This window comes from Gavia stellata, chromosome 4 (genome assembly GCF_030936135.1).
Source record: "Gavia stellata isolate bGavSte3 chromosome 4, bGavSte3.hap2, whole genome shotgun sequence".
Taxonomy (NCBI): Eukaryota; Metazoa; Chordata; class Aves; order Gaviiformes; family Gaviidae; genus Gavia; species Gavia stellata.
In genome coordinates this window covers 6,990,154-7,008,768 of record NC_082597.1, presented here as the reverse complement: position 1 = coordinate 7,008,768, position 18,615 = coordinate 6,990,154, and the positions used below count along the sequence as shown (strand labels likewise).

At 39.2% G+C, this 18,615-nt stretch overlaps 1 protein-coding gene across 2 annotated transcripts in view; it reads right to left on the bottom strand.

The window, feature by feature from the left end:
* Positions 1-568: 568 nt before the first annotated feature.
* The window catches only part of CELF2 (CUGBP Elav-like family member 2), a 380,716-nt gene continuing 362,669 nt past the window's right edge, over positions 569-18,615 (bottom strand). Inside the window, exons 12-15 of one of the 2 annotated variants that reach the window (XM_059816034.1) lie at positions 14,899-15,096; positions 11,932-12,075; positions 6,204-6,375; positions 569-4,912 (exon numbers count right to left, since the gene is read on the bottom strand). In XM_059816034.1, coding sequence (XP_059672017.1) covers positions 6,248-6,375; positions 11,932-12,075; positions 14,899-15,096 — 470 coding nt within the window. In that variant the 3' untranslated portion in view covers positions 569-4,912; positions 6,204-6,247. The remainder of the gene's footprint in view (positions 4,913-6,203; positions 6,376-11,931; positions 12,076-14,898; positions 15,097-18,615) is intronic. The other variant, XM_059816033.1, reaches the window with a different exon arrangement.

Here is an 18,615-nt window from a genome sequence, read left to right as displayed (position 1 = left end):
ACTCAATTACCTGGTAGGCTTTTGCAGGCTCTCACAGCCCTAGTTAAGATGTGATTAGTTTCTAAGGAAAGTTTGACTAACACCATATGCCATCAGATTGCTGTGCAGTTTGGAAGAAATCCCAAGGCTATATCCTCCTTTTCTCGAACGTTTCATATGCTTCTGCGAAGTAGCGGCAGAGTGTTATTATTTATTTTTTTTTAATGACTAGGAAGAATTGATCTCCATAATCCGCATTTTCCAGACTGACTGAAATGCCACGGCAAAAAAAAATCTTTTCAGGTGGCTTCTGTGTGTTTGTGTGCAGAAGCTTGTGCAGGTAGAAGGCTAACAAAAGCTACCTTCAATATGACTTTGCAGGAAACTCATTTAAAATGCTTCCTGCTCAGATAGACTATCCAAGTGATAAGGCATGACTAGGGGGAGGAAGAGAGAAAAAAAATAAAAATCAAAGAAACCATAACATGCCTAAAATGTACAAATCCTCTTTTGCCCCCCAATCAGATATTCACTTAGGTGGAATCGACTGTATCTTTTGTACACAACCAACAAATAGAGAAAAAAAAAAAACAGGCACGTGAAACAGTGAGGTGTGTAGATGTATTACCAACACAGAATGACCACCAACAATACAACACACAAAGTAGAGAGACAAGTATTAGGAAAATGGTTTAATATTGGAGACAGAAGCAAAAAACTGCATCACACAATAACATACGTTACAAAAATAAGTCTGACTGTTTCAACTACACGGTTATGTTCACAATGAGGACAGAAGAATCAGAAAAAACTCTGATCTAAACAGCAAAAAAGCAAACCCCTAACGTTTTAACTAATACATTTATCCACGCAAAGTGACCGAGTACTCCTAATTCTAATTACCTTATTGTGTAACTGCACGATACAGAATAAAAAGTGAAACTTACCGCTTTTGTTAAGACAAAATTCTAAACACTAGATATAAGCAAAGGGAAAAAAAGAAATCAAGCCAAAGTTTTGAATTCTCTAAACAAAACCAACTCTCTTTCTACCATCCAGAAATCAAACTTGAAAATCAGTCATGATCGAGGGGGCCCACGAGAGTAAGCCACAAAAATTTCCATTTGTTTTTTAATCTCCAGTATAAAAAGTTCCACTGGTACAAAATGCATAAGTACAATCAAGTTGTAGAAATAGGAAAGCCTGCTTTTTTTTTCTTTTTTTTTTTTTTTGTTCTTTTTTTTTGGCTCAAATTCCATCAAACAACAAAATCCAAATGCATCAATAAAACAGAAACAATACTCAAATGGTCTTACAGTTTCCACTAGATTGCATTAACTTTGGCTTTTCTCAGACAATACTTAAAAACTAGTTTTTAATTCTAAACAAAATGATAGTATTATTAATCTACAAACAACAATTCTCACAGCACAAAAAAAACACAAATACATAGGTTTGTTTTTTTTTTTTTTTGTATGACATTATCCAAAAAGGTAATGAAACTACAGGATATTTTTTCCTTTTGTTAATTAGCACTTAAGATAATAAAAACAGAAACAGTAAAATGATTCCAGAGTAGCACAAGCCAAGGAACTGTAACCCCTATGGTGAAAGAAAGATGAACTTGTTACTCCTTTGAGGACTGCCATTTCATCGCAATTAGCTAATTTGTTCGGAAAAACAACTAGTCTAGTCTTTTGATTAGAATTTTGTAAAGCAATTTCCCTTGTTTTTCTTCCTCTCTTATTAGGCCCTTGCACCCTTGCAGCTTTTTCCTTTCAATATTTTGAAAGAGAACTGGTAGATAATTTGTCTCCCAAGAGGTGTACGGTTGGGTTTTTGTTTTGTACTTGATTTTTATTTTATCTTTTTTAAATTTTATTTCAAGATGGACACTTTTCTCAGCAATGACCCATCTCAGTTGCCTGGAAGTACAGAAACATTCCTCCTCTCCCGCTGCTAAGCCAACGTCCCGTGCAGCGTAATTCGGGGCAGCCTGACGCCGAGTTACACTGCCCGAGGACCAAAGGCATCACCGCTCTAACCGGACTGGTAAACCCGCAGGACACACCAGGGTGTCTAAAAAAGCTTTGGAAATTTATATGGTGGGTACAACGAGAAAAATTAGCGAAACAGTCTAAACAATCCAAATGATGATCTCATATTATATATATAGGTACATATATATAATATAACGTATGTAAGATGATACTTTGAATACGCAAAATTGCTGCAAGTAGTACAAAATAGCCCTCAAAGGGTGTAGGAAGGCCCCAGCAGTAGTAAAAACGTGAGAAAAGTATAGATCATTTATTTGTAAGTGCATGTGCTATAAGAAGGAAACTTTTTTGCATCACTAGAGGCTAGTCCTTTCCATCCCAGGGCTCTACGTAAAGAAGCATTTAAGTTGGGGATGAGAGACAAGAGTGCACCAGCTGATGTTGTTCATATAGGGCTTCGTTTTTAGTTTTAGGCGGCTTTGAATATAATCGGATAGAAATAGGAAGTGGAAGAAGGTATGGCACTTTATCATCAGTAGCAGGTACTGCTGCTCACACGCATTGGATTGGCAATGAATTCTCTCTACCGGTAGCAAAAAACCAAATTTGGTTGTTGGTCACTACTTGTGCAGTAGAAATGCAATCTAATCAGACTTACAAGGCAGTGAAAAGGGCTACCAGCATCTCTTTTCTGGTTCCTTACACAGAGCTTCCTCCAGCAAACACCCACATCAGTCACAAATATATTCCCATGGGCTACTTGTACGAGTAAAGTTACTCCTCTCGATACGAGTGTCTGCAGGAGTAAGCCAATATATTGCCGTTACAAATAATGGCAGATGACACCAAACATTACAGTGTATGTAAACTTTATCCATAAAAAGAAGTAGTTTAACTGCAGTGCACACTGAATTTTCACCCAGGAAGATCTAGTGCATCTGATTTAAGCAAAAGTTCATTTATTTAAATTACAAAAATACTATTTTTTTTTTCTCCTCAAGGTTTTCAAATGGTGGATTTACCACTCCTGTCTGGGAGCGGCTCACACAATAGATAATTAAAGAATTGTTTTCTTTTTCTTTTATTTTATTAATACTGAATAGCATATTCCAGCAGCATATTAAAAGCTCTTTAAGAAAAGACAAAATCCCCAAAATCTAAAAAGGAAAAACCACAAGTTAATTACGGTTTTAAATAATTTTAGTTATAGATACAGAAGAAATTTAGACAGCAGTAAAATATTTTTGTCCTTCAGATCTGCCCTGTGCATTGTTCTGATTTCAACCATGTATTAAATAAACCACAAAAAACTAAGTATATATATATTTATAGATATAGATATATATATAAAAATAAACAGCAAAATGGTGAATGTATAAAAGGTATTAACACTCAAGACAGCTCTGGGTGGAAAGGGTTAAAAGTTCAAAACTTTCTCACCTTAGAGGTTTCCATACAATATGAAGAAAATACATAGTGAGGTTTGCTTTCACAGCATTGATGTGTGCAGAGTGGTTAAAAAAGTGAAACATGGGCACTTATACAATGTTTTACAAAAAACATCAAAGAGAAATAACAAACAATAACAATTTCAGGCAACAAGACCACAGGATAGCAAGTTAACAAACTTTTTAACCTCTTTTTTCTTTAAATATTAGGGATTTATACAAAACACATAATAAAATACCCATGTTATCAAATTACTTCACACAAGAAACACACTGAAGCTCTAGGAAGAAAGTACCTTTGGAATTTGGCACTATAGTTTCACTGATTTTTTTTTTTCTTTAAAAGAAAAACCGATCACATTTTGCTGAACACAAACACATCTAAATTGTTCACAATAAAAAAATGACATCAATGCGTCACAAGCCAACACAAACTTATTCTGGAATAGTTTTTCATTTTTCACATGAAATTCTTTTTTTTTTAAGCAAACAACTTTTTTTTGTGTTTTTTTTTTTTCTTTTGAATCTTGTTTTTGTTCTTGTTGTTCAAGTAAACCAATTTTAAACTCGTCTTTTATAAACATAGAACACTTAAGACCATAAGACTCATGATGAAACCACAACTTAATTCACAGAAGCACCAACGTAACACATTTTACAGTAACCTTTCTTCTGTACATTGAAACAGTATAAAATATAGGTAATTTCATGTGCATTAAACCATGGATTGTCTAACTGTGAGTCAGTTCAGCAAAAGGTGACACAAGTAGGTAGCATTTGCCCTAAAACAGGGTAAATATTTTCTTATACTAATCTACAAAAAGTGGTTCTATATATATACTTTAATGAGAAAGTGAGCCACCTAAAATGGCCTTATCAAAAAACTTTACACTGCCTGAAAAATGTAGAAACTATTACAGACCTCTAGAGACTTAAAATCAGACAGTTTTATTTCTCAAACTGTTTTGGAAGTAGTCTGTTAGAAACCAACATTCTGTGCCTCTGGACACATATTGCTATTGTCACCAGTGACCAGGCAGAATGCCAATCCCTGTATAATACTTTCAAGTCTGTTTTTTTTTTTATTTTTTTTTTTACGAAATGAAAAAAAAAACCAACCGAAACCAAACCAAAAAACCCAAACCGAAAAACCCAAAGGAAAAAAGAAAACCAAGAAAGGAAAGAAAGAAAAAACATTTTGCCACAGGTTGTTTTTAAATCCTATCATTAATTTCTCTAATAATAAATTTCAGTCTTGCATGAATGCAGCAATGTTTTTTCACATTGACTTCCCAGAATTCATAGCTAGATGAGGTCACATGCAAATTTCAAAGGTCAAACTAGGTCAAAGGTCAGTAGGAGAACCAAATATGATGTGAGGTCAGAAAGACATCAGAAACAATGACGGGACGATGAAACTTTTTTTTTTTTGAGACGCCACAGGGACATGCTAGGCAAACGATGGGCTAACGGGCATGGAGATGTCTAGGGAAAAAACAAGGAAGAGGAAAAAAAGTTACACAGAATCTATGCAGCACAAACAAAATCACTTTTATGGGTGCAGGAGAAAACTAATGCAAATCTGTTATCAGTAGAGTCTATGAGCCGTTCACGTAATTTGCATTAACTTACAATACTTGTCAACAAGAGCACAATGGAACCCCAAAAGAATCCATCTGAAAGGAGTCAGAGAGAATGGATTCCTCTTTGGGGAGAAAAGAGAGGAAAGAACCAGTTTCTACAAATGTAACAGAAAGGTACCGGGAGGGGGGAAAAAAGGTCAGACAACCGAACTTTAAACTAGGTAATGGAAACTACGAACAAAATAACCAGACAAATACAAACAAGAGGGTAAAAGCATGAACTGTAAAGGGTGGAGGGTTCAACAGTGAAAAAGCGCCCATTCTTGGCACAATTACTCTAGAGACTACTTCAAAGGATCTAGCTAGCATAGAGAGCTGCTCTTTAGGTATCCAATAAGTTAACAATAGGCAATAAATAACTTCCATTATTTCTGAGGCAGTAAAAATTTTGTATAAAAATAGAAATGCTTTTTACAAATAAAATTTACAGGCCTGTGGCTTTCTTTTTTTTATTATTATTAAATTTATCTCTCAAGAAACATCAAGTATTGTCACTCATTTTATTTTATTTTTTTTATTTTAAACCCTGTAGCTTTAGAAACAGATCTCTAAATCTTTTTTACATTAATCCTTTCCAAAAAAACAAGAACTTAAAAAAAAGTGAAATATAAAGACGACCAGTGTAAAATCAGACTAATATATAACAATACGTTGGTTTGAACCGAAAAAAAAAAATCAAATCTTCTCAAAAAAACAAGTTGATGTAGCGGAAAGACTTGTTTCAATTTTTGTTGCAAAGTAAGTGCTTCAACTGGCATGAGGCCATTTTGTTTAACCTATAAACTGCTGGTGCCACCCTGGTAAAATACGATCCATCCATAGAAAACAACTTTTATTGTGTGCTAATGGCACCAGGGTTCACAGAGTTAAATTGCACATTTTTTTGTGTGTGTGTGTTGCTTTGAATTTCAAGACGTTTATTTTTGTTTTAAAAAGGAGATAAATTATGCTGCAAAACAAAATACAGTAACACAACTCAGTAATTACTTGGCAAGGAAATGGGAGCCAAGTGTAATAAGGACAAGTGGGGAAATGGAAGTGGTAACTGTAAAAATAACTGTCTCTTGGTGAAGGTTGGCTCTATGTTCTTTCTTAACCCCCCTGCAGAGGACAGGTTTGCTCATGGGACTTACCCTAAGAAAGCTAAAATAAGAGCAGTAAGCATCTGGGGTTAAGATCAGTAAGGTTTGCTGTCATTTTTGGAGCGTTTCAGCTGAACCTTCAAGCGTTTCATGCCAATCTGAAAGCCGTTCATAGCCTGGATAGCAGCTTGTGCAGAGACTGGATTGTCATAGCTAACAAAACCTACGAGACACAGAACGGAGGCGGGAGAGAAAGCGAACTATAGGTTAGAACAAATGTCAGAAGGCGTTTTGTTAGGACTTTATTATTACTATTTATTTGACACATTTACCTCACTTCCAATTAGTTCTTTGAGCACACTTCGTATCCCATTTCCTCTCCCATTTCCTTTGCCTTCCCCTTTACCTTCGTAATATTTCTTTACTAGCTGGGATGCAGATGGCCATTTTGGTGCAATGCAGTTTCCAATCTGTTATTTATCTACCTACCTTAGAGACTGAAGATATTTATTACTGTGACACTTTTCAGTGTAATATCTACATAGCTCCCAGTCTCTTAGGAAGTACTTTTAGGCCAGTCTGCAGATGTGAAGCTGAAACAGAAAGCCTGGTTACAGAAACAAACCCCAAACTCAGATGCCCCCAAACTCAGATGCCTATACGCACTTGCACACCTGAATGTGAGTTCATGTGCCCTGGTCCTGAGTGCTGTGAAACACTCATCTCCTTGGGCTTAGCCTAGGACAGTTGCAATATTAATGTTTTGCATTTTTACAGCTCCTTCCAGTTCAAGATCTCAAGGTACATTAAATGTTAATTAATTCAGCCTCTTGGTCCCCAAAGAGGTATGCAAGCATCGAAATTAAGCAGCATTGTAAAGACAACGGCAGGGCTCAACGAGAACTCCAGATCTTCTGCTCCTCGGTTGCGAGCACTAACTAGGGGGATAATGCTTGCTCGGGTAATTCAGAATGGCTGGCCTGGCTCAGCTTTCTTTTCCCTGGGAGACTAAAAATGCTCTGTTCATAATGGACTCAAATCTCCCTGATTCTGGAAGCTCAAAATTCATTTTCATATCTGGGCCTCCCACTTGTAATTGCAAAGCTCGCCTAACTGCTGCTCTGCCTCAGCTCTGGCTAATTACTACTGTACTCAGCCTGCTATTATGCATCTGCTTTGAAATGCTCCCTCTGCTTTCCACTTGAATTTGCCTTAACACATATCCCTTCACTCTGTTAAAGCATGGATCCCACACACTTTGTTTTCACTCCTAACACACAGGCTTCTCAGCGCCTCTCTTCTACCAGCTTTCTTCTTTTGTGCTTAGTGCCTGCGTACTTTTCTGATTCATAACCTCTTTTTACCATCGTTTTAACCTGTTCTTTTATGGCTGTTGCTTACCTTGCACTGCTGCCCTCTTCTGCCTTCAGTACCAGAAAGATACTCTTTCCCCAATTGTAAAGAAAAAACCCCTCTTATCAAGTCGTCTGGTCCTTGTCCAGCTGCTCTCCTTCATAGACCATCCCTATGGTTTCACCTTAAATCAACTTCACCAAGCTATTTAACTTAAGACTCTTCTCTGACAATTCAGGCTAACTTCTGTTCCTTCCACTCAAAACCACCTCTCACTTAAGTCTCCGCAGACCTTCTCCCGGCCAAAGCCCATACGCTCTCTTCACATTGTTCTGTGGTTGATTATTTGTTACCTCCTTAAGGGATAACAAACGTTCCTCCATACCTTCCTGAGTTTTAGTAACTCTTGTCACTTCCTCACTTTCTCCACTAGATCTTAATGTTACTGCCACATGCTGAGGAGCTTCATCACTCTATTCCTTTCTTCCTTTCCCCTGTTTTCTTCTAGATCTTCTCTGTTCATATGGCTCCAATCACTGTCTTAGCACTGCACTCCTGTGCCTACTTCCATCAGCTCACAGATCTCAGCCTTGATCTCTAGGATTGCCTCAGGGATAGAAAAGAGATCTAGCATGAGTTGGAAGGCAGCTGTAGCACCTCCAGGCAGGTGCTCCACAACTGAGACGTAGCTACTCTTACCTACCTTGAGAATTCATCATTTTCCTCTAGAGCTTTCCTGACCTTCACTTTGTTCTCTTAAGTGCATTCAGAAGTCTTCTGCTATGAATTTCTCATCACCTTAGTTCACAGAATCACAGAATCAGTTCCTTTTCTTCTTAGCTAGTTTTAGCCACCTGAAAGTTAAGCAGCTGATCTAAACTAGTCACTTAGATGGCATCGATGAATGGTGAATGAAGAGAAGCAAGCACGCCCAGAGGTGGCTTTTCCACCCACCACTCACGTCACCAATTTAGACACCTCCGCTGATGACAGACGAACAATTAGCTCAGGCTATGCTTACCTTCCAGGAGGGTGAGACAAGTCACCTCATTCTATATCTCTTTATTAGCTTCCTTGATTCAGCCACAAATTCAAACACACAATCTCTGTGCTGCATCAGTAGCATAAGCTTTTATCACTCAGTTGTTACTCTGAATCACAATTTGTCTCTTTACACAGAATGCTGTACCTACGTTAGCCTGTTACACTTTCATCTTCTCCCTTATCAAGAACCTTCATTTAGAAAGCTTACAGAGAAATCTGGCATTCTCTCCCTTTATTTATCTTTTTCTGATTGCACCCATTCATCATTTTTTGTCTGAATTTTAAACCGCAGGTTATACGAGGATGGGACGATGTTTCTTATCAAGTTTCAAAGACCCTGTCATGACAATTCTGATTTTTGTTTTAAAACTCTAGGTATCTGTATAATCAGGATAAATATTTTTAATCATTCGAGTAGCAATTTTGCTATGAGGCAGACTGCATTTATGCACTGATGGCATTGGGTCCCCTGCCTTACTCTTACATCTCTCATTTCTGTTATTCTAAGGTTTATGAAAGGCGAGAGATAAGCTCGAAGAGTGAAACCCTTTCTCTGCTGAATCAACTAGAGCTCATGAGAGCTCATGGAAGAGTTACTTCCAGGCATAAACAGACTGTCCTGTCATCCTCGTCACCATTTAATCTTTTGACCATCCATTTGAGGTGGACAGGAAAGCAAATAATGCCAAAGTCCATTTTCTGCAAAGAAAAGTAATTTTTCATTTTGAGAAGCAGTGTTACATAAACGTTCATCACTGTGTATCACTACCCTGTGACTCACCCAGAACGCACCTTCCCTTCCCAATTCTGCCACTGGACAGCCTTGGACAATCTTTTTACCTTTCTGGTGTTCAACCTGTCCTCATCTATAATTTGACTTTCTCCTCCTTTGGGCAGGAGATTGGAAACGCCAGAGGAGAAAGCACCAAGCACGTGCAAAACATCATTACCGTTATCGTTACTATTACAAGGGAAGAAAAGAACAAACCAACCAACCAAAAAAACCAAACCCAAACTGTACCAAGAACAATGACCATTAACGATACAGGAGAGAAACAGGTTCTTCAGATGCACGATTGTTCTAGTTTTTGGGGGGGACGACAGAGAAAATATAAAGCTTTTAAAAATACAAATATGGGACCAAAACAACAAATAGATGATTCTTGCTAATAAAGCTGAGGAAGTATTAAACTAGCATAAACTAGTATATTAAACTAGCAGGATTAACTCTGGCTTTGCCTGTGATTAGCAGCATCACCAAGTAGTCACCTACTGAACCAGAAAATCTCAACTTCCTCTGCCACTGCAGTACTTTTTGTTTTTAAAGCAGAACTCTCTCACTGGTGGCAGAATATCTGGGGAGGAAGAATGAGAAATTGAAATGTTAGTGAAAGCTGACTAATGCCAAAAAGACAGAGAACTCCTCCATCCGTTGGGTGTTGACCCCTCCATTTTCCCTCAAATAAGAAAACGTTGGTGCATCACTCTAAGTTAGGTAACTGTGTCCCATAAATCCAGACAAATGTGTAAGCAGCTAAACAAAGAGTAAAAGGAAAGCCACAAAGAGCAAGTGTGGAAAGTGAGCTGATGAACTGAGCTGCCTGCCCAAACTAATCTACATTCTTTCAGCAGTCACCACAATTGCTGCATTTCAATTAACATAGCTTGATTTGACGTTTCATCAAGATTCCTGGAGACCTCCACACTGATTTTGTCACCCCAACATACTAACCGAACTGGCTCCAGATCAATAGGGAGTCCATTTCTCCACTTTTCAAATTTGCTACAGCCTCAGGAACTGTTTTAACCCGTTGCAGAAACCTGCTGGACTATATTCCTGGTCTAGTGGAAGGTGTCCCTGCCCATGGCAGGGGGGCTGGAACTAGATGATCTTTAAGGTCCTTTCCAACCTAAACCATTCTATGATATTAGTCTAGATATTAACAATTTTTTTTAAAGCTTAAAGAGGTGAATGCTTCAAAAATGAACTGAAAGACTATGGAAAAATGCAGAAAGAATGTCACATCCCTTCTCTGAACCAAATTAACTTTCCAAGTGTGCTAAGGGCTTGTCTTCAGGTGAAAAACACTCAGATTGTGGCAGGGCTTGAACTCCAGTGCAGTAGGTATTTCTGAGTAACTTCATGAATTCTCCACATGTTTGGGTACTGTCTGTTGAGATAAATTCAAACCGTTTCAAGATGGGTTAAAGCCCAACAGCTGTGGGGCCCGTGAATGGCCCTTAGCCAGATGCATTTTAACAAAACCTAGATTTAAAAAAAAGTAATGATATGCAAGCTAAGAAACATGTATTATGGTTAATGGGGACACTTCAAATGGGGACACTTCATAATTAAGGGATGGTGCTGGGCAAAGAGCAACACTGTGGGTGCAAAGGAGTTTTGGAAGCTAGGGGGTTGTCTGGACTGGTTACTCTGTTGTCATACACACAGTTGCATTCCTTTACTCTGGGAAAGAACTGTCACTTTTATGGAAGCTCCAGTATTTTAGGTCAAACCCTATAAAACTTAGCTTTAAGAGATTCTTTCTTCCTCCTAGACCCGCTTCATGTTTTGCATAAGACCACAATTATTAGACCAATGCTCTAACAGATTGTCACTCGCTTACGTTCTGTACTCCACTCCATCAAAGCACTGAACTGGTGCATCTATGCTATTCAGAAGACATCAGCCCACTTAATCAACCCTAGAACTTGTTTTATATCAACATACCATCTTCTCCTCTGTTGTGATCTAATTTTCTGTCAGCTCAAAGTGTTCTCTGGGAAACTTGACACTGATCTTGTGAGGCTGCCTTCAGCCCTGCCCTAAGGTAAGGGGAGATGCTACCTTCCATAATACACCGGAGCCTGCCCGCAGCAGCTGGAGCTGCATATCTAGACATCAACTGGCTGTAAAGCGTTCCGAACTATATGTACACACCATTCAATCACTAATTGCAAAATCTTGTACTTAATTCAGAAGAAAGAAATTCCTGTAATGTAAAAGTAATGGGTTAAACATAAAACGTTTTTAAGTAAGTGGCTCAGCTATACAATAGAGAATAATTAGATATCCATAATAAGGCAGTTTAATAGTATACTAAATGACATTCCCCCGCATAGGGTGTAATTAGTTTCATGTACTTGACACATTCATGTGAGATGTCAGACTGGAAGATTATTATTGTTTTTTCATACCCAATTTTTAGTTAGAACTAGTTTGTCTGTGCATCTTCCCGCTCATTTGAGGATTAACAGTCCATTATTTTCGGAATGAGATTCCAGTATGACATTTCTCACATTGCTCTTAATTTTCTTTCCTGGCCCGTTTTCAGTAGAGTGCATGCGGTTCTTACTATTCAATTTATTAAATTTGACATACCAAAGCACTTGCTCAGATTGGTCTGTTTGTCAATGAAGACTTTAGCAGAGATAACGTTTCCAAAAGGCATGAACATCTGCAGAATGTCCTGGTCTCCAAACTCCTGGGGGAGGTGGTAAATAAAGAGGTTTGCCCCTTCTGGACCTTTAGGAAAACAAATAAACAAACAAGTATGAAAACAGCTATTACAAGTGCTATATTTAATCTATTTTTCCATAATACTTACTGAAGGTGATGGTCAGAAAGCGTTTCGCTTTCCAGCTTTGAAGGAACAAAAGGAAGTGAATCATCAAAGGAACAGAGCTGAAATGCAGCTCTTCAGAGCATCCTATCTTGAAAAGGGTTTACTTGATAACTCTACTACAGAAGAAGTTAAACTGCAGCCTCTTTATTCACTTTAGATGAGTGTCTTTCAGTATAATTAAGGTTAGGAAAACAGGTATACGATGTATTCCTCTCTCACAATACCCCAAGAACTGCACAAGGAGTCCTCTGCTGCCTCAAACACCTGCATGGGTTTGTTGGTTTAATTCCAGTTGTGGGAACTTAGGGAAATGCAATGAGCTGAGCCCAGATTTGAGTGTCACAGATGTAAACTCAAAGGGCAGGGAACTGGTGGAGATGGGAATAAAAAGGATAAGACAAAGCAAACCTTGTGACTTGGAAATCAGGGAAGTCAGAGAGAGAACGATACTCAGAATTAAATTTGTACTGACTCATGTCAAAATGACAGCTTTTTTTTAAAATACAAATTCCCCATAGAAGGCTCTGTCTCCTGGAAGAAACTTTGTAAAGTAAGTCTTTTAAAAAGGTTCAAAATAAAGTAGTTGTATTGAAATTATAGTGGCTTTAGACGAAGTTGAGTTCGCAAAGAAAGGTGCAAACTCAAAGGTGCTTTGAATATTTTTCTTACAGCCAAAATTTGAGATATACATTATTAGTGCTGTTGGTTTAAACACTCATCCTAGCACTGATAGGGTATTTTTTTCCCTTGCTCAATTTCTCCTTTACAGTAATGTACTGGAAATGAGCAATGGATGCCTGGAAAAACATGATGTATGATGGAGCCAGACATGTGGCCTTCCCATGCAGATACCAGGAGCATAAGTGGTACACAAAGGGAACAAACATTTCTGGTAAAAACACATCTAGAGTAACCTGTTTAAGTATTCCCTTGCTTAATGGAACCTAAGTGTGCCTCAGATGTGATGTCCTTGGTTTTCTGGAGAGGACGAGGAAGGCGTGCATCAGATTTGTGGAGTGCCTTCCGCAACAGAGTCACGAAGCCTCACCTCTCCCATACAGAAGAACCAGGCTGGCTGCCCTCTCTCAGCCTCAAGGAAAAGGTTGCAATGTTTGCCCAAAAGGAGGGGATAAATGGATTAGGAAAAAAAAAAGTTTTTAAAAAGAAAAACTGGTTTTGGGGTGGGAAAAAAAAGAAGAAAAAAATTGGCCACCTGGAACTTACTTCTTCTTACCGCAAGTAAACCATCCTATCCGGAAAATAGTATTTTTTAAAATAGTGAGAAAAAATTTATTAAACAATAGTTTAGAGCATATGCATGAGGCAGTTCACTGTGCTTCAGCATTTAATATTTATATAGCATTTTTCTCTGGTACTTGTTTATCCTCAGCCACTCCAGGCTCTTCACCATTCCATCAGAATTCATGTTAAGAGATAAAACAGAGTTGTCAGTATTCAATGATGGAATGTACTCACTTTAACTTAACCCCTTACTAACAGAAACAAGACATGTAACAAAAAAGTCTGTATTTTAAAAGGGACACTGCCAATTCATAATAATAAAAAGTAAGCCTACGTTTGATATGAACGTTCATAAACAGAAAAAAATTAAAATAGTTAGAAAAAAATCAAGCTGTTCTCTGATAGATATCTTACAATGACACCAAATAAACAATTTCTTTCTGATGTCAAATAGTCTGTTGTCACCAACAAAAGTAAGTGAGATGAAAGATAAATGCAGAGAACATGAAAAAATGAGGGAAAAAAGTTAATTAAAAAAAATCCTTTCATTTTAAATAATCCAAGCTGTTAGCAGTAAATGAAGTAAAGAACTCGGAGAAAATACATTTTTACTCCAGTATCCCTATAAAATAGTCAGCTGGGGGAATGCCAAATTTGTCTTCCTAGGAAACACTTCCCATAACAGTACGAGATACTATTTTAAAAGAGGATAAAAAAATTTCTCTTGAGGATATTACACTGGGTTTATTTCCAAAGCTTAGCCCTGGCAAGAACAGTAGTGACAACACAGATACAATCTTAGAAAGCATGCAGTATTTTCCTGTCCTTCTAGAATTAGCTGGAAATTAGGGTGAGAGAAAGCAATGAAAACAGAAACAACCCCCCCAAACGCCTGGGAAGTGTGCAGGGGAATGGAAGAGGGGAAAAGGGTAACCTCATTTTCCCAAACATCTTGTAATTAGTATTCATTTATTCTTAGCAGTAACTTCCTGAGGTTTATTTGCTGTTGGCGCAGGGAGAGGGGGCAATCATTCACTTAGTTGCTTCCCTGCAAGACCCACAATTAAGCAAAGAACCACTCAAAGCGAAAACGGATCTTGTCATTAACTCAAAACCTTAAACCTAATCAGATTAACTCCATTATTACAGAAAATGGAAACCGGAAGAGAGAATGGCACCCATAAAGGGATGATTTTTGTTACCGGTGCCTTTTTACGTGGTAGTTGGTAGATGCTTTTATATAAGAAAGGGTGGTCAGTAAAGTGTAACTTGAAGGACAGATGGTTAAAAAATGAATTACGTTAAAGGTTAAAGAAAGTCACAATACTAAGCAGGAGAAAACTGAGAAAAAATTCAAAGATTAGGCTACTCGAGGTCCTTCGTTAAGCCTCTGCGAAGGCACCAACCCACCACACCACGTCCGTTTGGCCGAACGTAGTCTGCTCGGCGCGGCGCTGGCTCCGCCGGCAGCGGGCGCTTACCTTCCTTCTGGCTGCCGGCAGCGCTTTGCTGCTGCAACAAGCTCTGACTGTACAACGTCGGCAGCGCGGCGGCAGCGTACTGCTGGATTCCTGAGTAGGCCTGGGTGAGCGCGTCCATCGTGCCGGCCGTACCGTTCGTCAAGCCTGTTGCGCCGAGTCCTCCGTTCAGGGCCGCCATACCTGAGAGCATTTGAGCAACTTTACAAAAAACCCAACAATAGAGAAAAGAAATTGCACTTGTTCATTAGTGCTTTCCGAAAGTCGTTGGTATTATATGACACTGACAACGACGGCAGTGCATGCAGCTCGGCACTTCACCAAATGGGACTGAAAACAAAGAAACACGACTGTGGCGTCAGAATCACTTTAGCACAAGGGTTGCACAGTCAAACGGACTCGCATGCAGCCTGCTACTGGCAAGTACTACAGTTTGGTGCTCCCGAAAGCCTCTCTGCCCACCCTCCTCGACACCCATGCTTCTGCTGAGGGTGTCTGAAGATACCCTGGGAGAGTGGGACCCATTTGACCAGCATCCGTGCCAGCTGGCCACCGGGAACAAGCGGTCTGCGAGAAAACCCGCTCTTTCCGACCAGGGTCTTTAGCGACAGGCCACAACCACACCGTATCAGAAGTGTTTTGCTTACACAGAGTTAGCAGAGAACCCTGATTAGCAGCGTTTTGAAACAACCCTCTGTACAATTATGGGCTTTGTCCCTTAGGTTTGTGGGAGGAAGATGGACTGCGATGCTCTGCACTTCCACCCTCCTCCTCCAGTTATTCCAGGAGAGAGGAACAGCAGCACATCTAGAGTGACTAAAAGTGCTTCATCCATCCTAGGCATCTTGCACAAAGAAACAAAAGCATTTGGTTCTAGCAATGCTTTTCTTCTCACTGGAAGCAGAGTTGCTTAATTTTTTTTTTCTTTAAAGCAATTCTACATCCTGATAAATAACAGATTAATTTAACTGGGATGACTGCCAAAGAGGAAGTTTCAGACCGGGTTGCTAGCTGTGTGGAAAATGGCATCCCTCATCCGTGCAAACAGTGCGGTCTGCAAAAGAAGTTTTACTACTCTGACTCGACGGTGGACAAACTCCCAGGCTACAGCCTCCCACCGTTGCTTCTGTTCTTCATCACGGTTCCTAAATGAGCCATGCTGAAGTTAAGAGTGTTAACACTTATTTTTTTCAGAAATTCCAGAAAAAGTGAATTTTCTGTTAGAGCTACAGTCTCTTTGGCAGTCGAAGGGGTGGCAGAGCTCACAGCCCTGCTCATCGCCCACACCTCTGACTTGTGCCAGCTGGAGCAGTAAGTGCTCATCAGGACTGAGAGTTAAGCCATGTTTTCTGCACAACTAGGTATCCTGTGCTCCCCTGGTTTTACGGGAACAGCTCACAAACAACTTCAAAGGGCTTAATTAGGCCCCTCGAGGTACAGTAGATCAGTCACCAGAAAACTGGGGCACCCAGAACCACCAACAACCATTTCTCAGACGGTGACTGTGTAGTGTTTTGGTTGGTAAAATGATGGGCGAAGAGGTGACTGGTGGAGTCATATTAAGACCCAAAAGCTAGGAACATTGAAGAGAAAGAGAGGGCTTAATTTCAGAGCAATAATAAGGGGTTATACGTAAATTGGAGAAAAGTGAGGAAATTAAGCAGAGGACAATTTATAGTGAATTAACAATGGAATCTATTGGATTGGGAAGCAATCTTCAAGGAAAGTGGCATAAACCTTATCACATGAGTAATTTAGAGATAGAAAGAATACTGCAGGGAATTATCCTGCATTGACAGAGGAGGATAAAGATGCTGACCTACTAGTTTTCTTCCATCTCTTCTGTAGATTCGGAGAGTGTATTCCTACGAGTCTCTGATAATCAGGACAATTGCTCAAGTGGCACCTTTCTGGCTCCACCAGACTCTGTGCCAATTAAGAGAGTTGTACTGCATAAATTGTACCTTTTGATATTACTATAATTTGTGTGACTAAACACTTGACAGAGATGTGATATTCTTAGCCTTTCCTTAATAAAATGTCTCACGCTTTGAAGATTTCTCTTTCCCCTCCACCCCACTTCAGAGCATCGCTGTACCCTGACAAGAGGTACTGGCTGCCACTACTTTGAAGAAGAACCTCTGTCAGAGCACAAGAGAGACAAAAATTTGTTGTAAAATGGTTCCAGTTATAAAACAAAAACTTGTAAACCAAGATAGCTTGTTATATCCAGCTTGTAAACCAAGATAGCCTCTTATATCTAAAAGACAGGACATTTGGAAAATGAAGATTCAAAATAATACTAATACTAATACTAATACTAATACTAATACTAATACTTATTATTATTATTATTATTATTATTATAATATCCTGAGCCTGACCTTAACCTGCTCTGATGTTTTTGTACTTAGGTTTGTGTCATTGCTTTCATGGGTGTACACACAGCACTTGTTGAAGGCTCCTGATAAAGCAGCTTGTATCTCTCCTTTTATTACAGTCTTGAAATACCTTGATAATAGAGGAAGCATTAGGATAACACGTTATCTTCCGTGAGTCATCAGCCTATTAAATAAACATGCTTTGTGTTGCAGTGGGCAGCGTCTTCCTCCTTTCACCTAGAATCAATGGCCCCTTCCCACCAAATGATTTCAGATTAGCAAACAGCGAGACAGCCCTGGCTCACCGCGCTGCTTCTGGGAAGGGCACTGCTGCCACTACCGCAGCGCACGTGTCTAAATACGCTTCCCTCCTGAGCAAAACAGATCTGCAGAAAGCTCTCAACATTTTTTTCTATTCTCCATTTTTACATTTTTATGAAATCTACAAGGTCCAGCTGCAGTTACACATCTCTGCCATCTCTTTATTATCTTTACCAATGCACCTCAGTCTGATACTGAACTCTGGTCCCTGCCTGACTTCTGTGAAATAACCTTTTGGAGACTCTCATCTATGGCCTTCTACTTTTTTGAGCTACTCTACATAATACAGAAGTGACAATGCTTAGCAAGTCCAAAGGTCTCTTAAAGTGCTTTCCAAGCACCTTCAAATCTGTCACGAATAGTTTTATCTCCATTTTACAGACGTAAATATGGGGGCAGAAAGGCTAAGTGACTGCCCTGGGTTCACACACAAATATTGTGTCATAGCTGTCCAGCATCCTGAAACCATGGTGTTCTTTCTTAATTGCAAAGAATCTCTTCCTCTCTCTTTATTCATTTTTCCTCATTATTCATCATTCATTTTGCTAGTTACATTATTTAAATTTACGTGCCCAAAGGAGACAGTCTAATGTTTTGTCATTTAAGGTTTTAGATGCTTTTCAAGCACAACTGCGGGAAGACTGGGTGAATCCCCAAATGTACATACAATGTTGCCAAACCCTTGGAGACAGTCAAACTTACCATACTCCACTTCCTTTAATTTTTAAGGCCTCCAGACATCTTTCTACAATGCTTCTCTCTACAGTGACAGCACTATCAGTCTCCACAGCTCAGCTTCTTTTTCATGGACCCAGCCAGGATCCAGAAAAGAGATAAAAGTCTCCTAGTGAGCTCGGCCTGGAAGACATTCTCCTTATGATTCTCACATACAGAGCAGGACACGGCTTCAACAGAAAAGTACTTCTTCCAACACCTCTGTGTAAACCAATGCCTAAGCCCAGTGGCACCTTCCAATTAATTTTTGGGTTAAGCTCTGCTTGACTTCTGCTTTGGATTG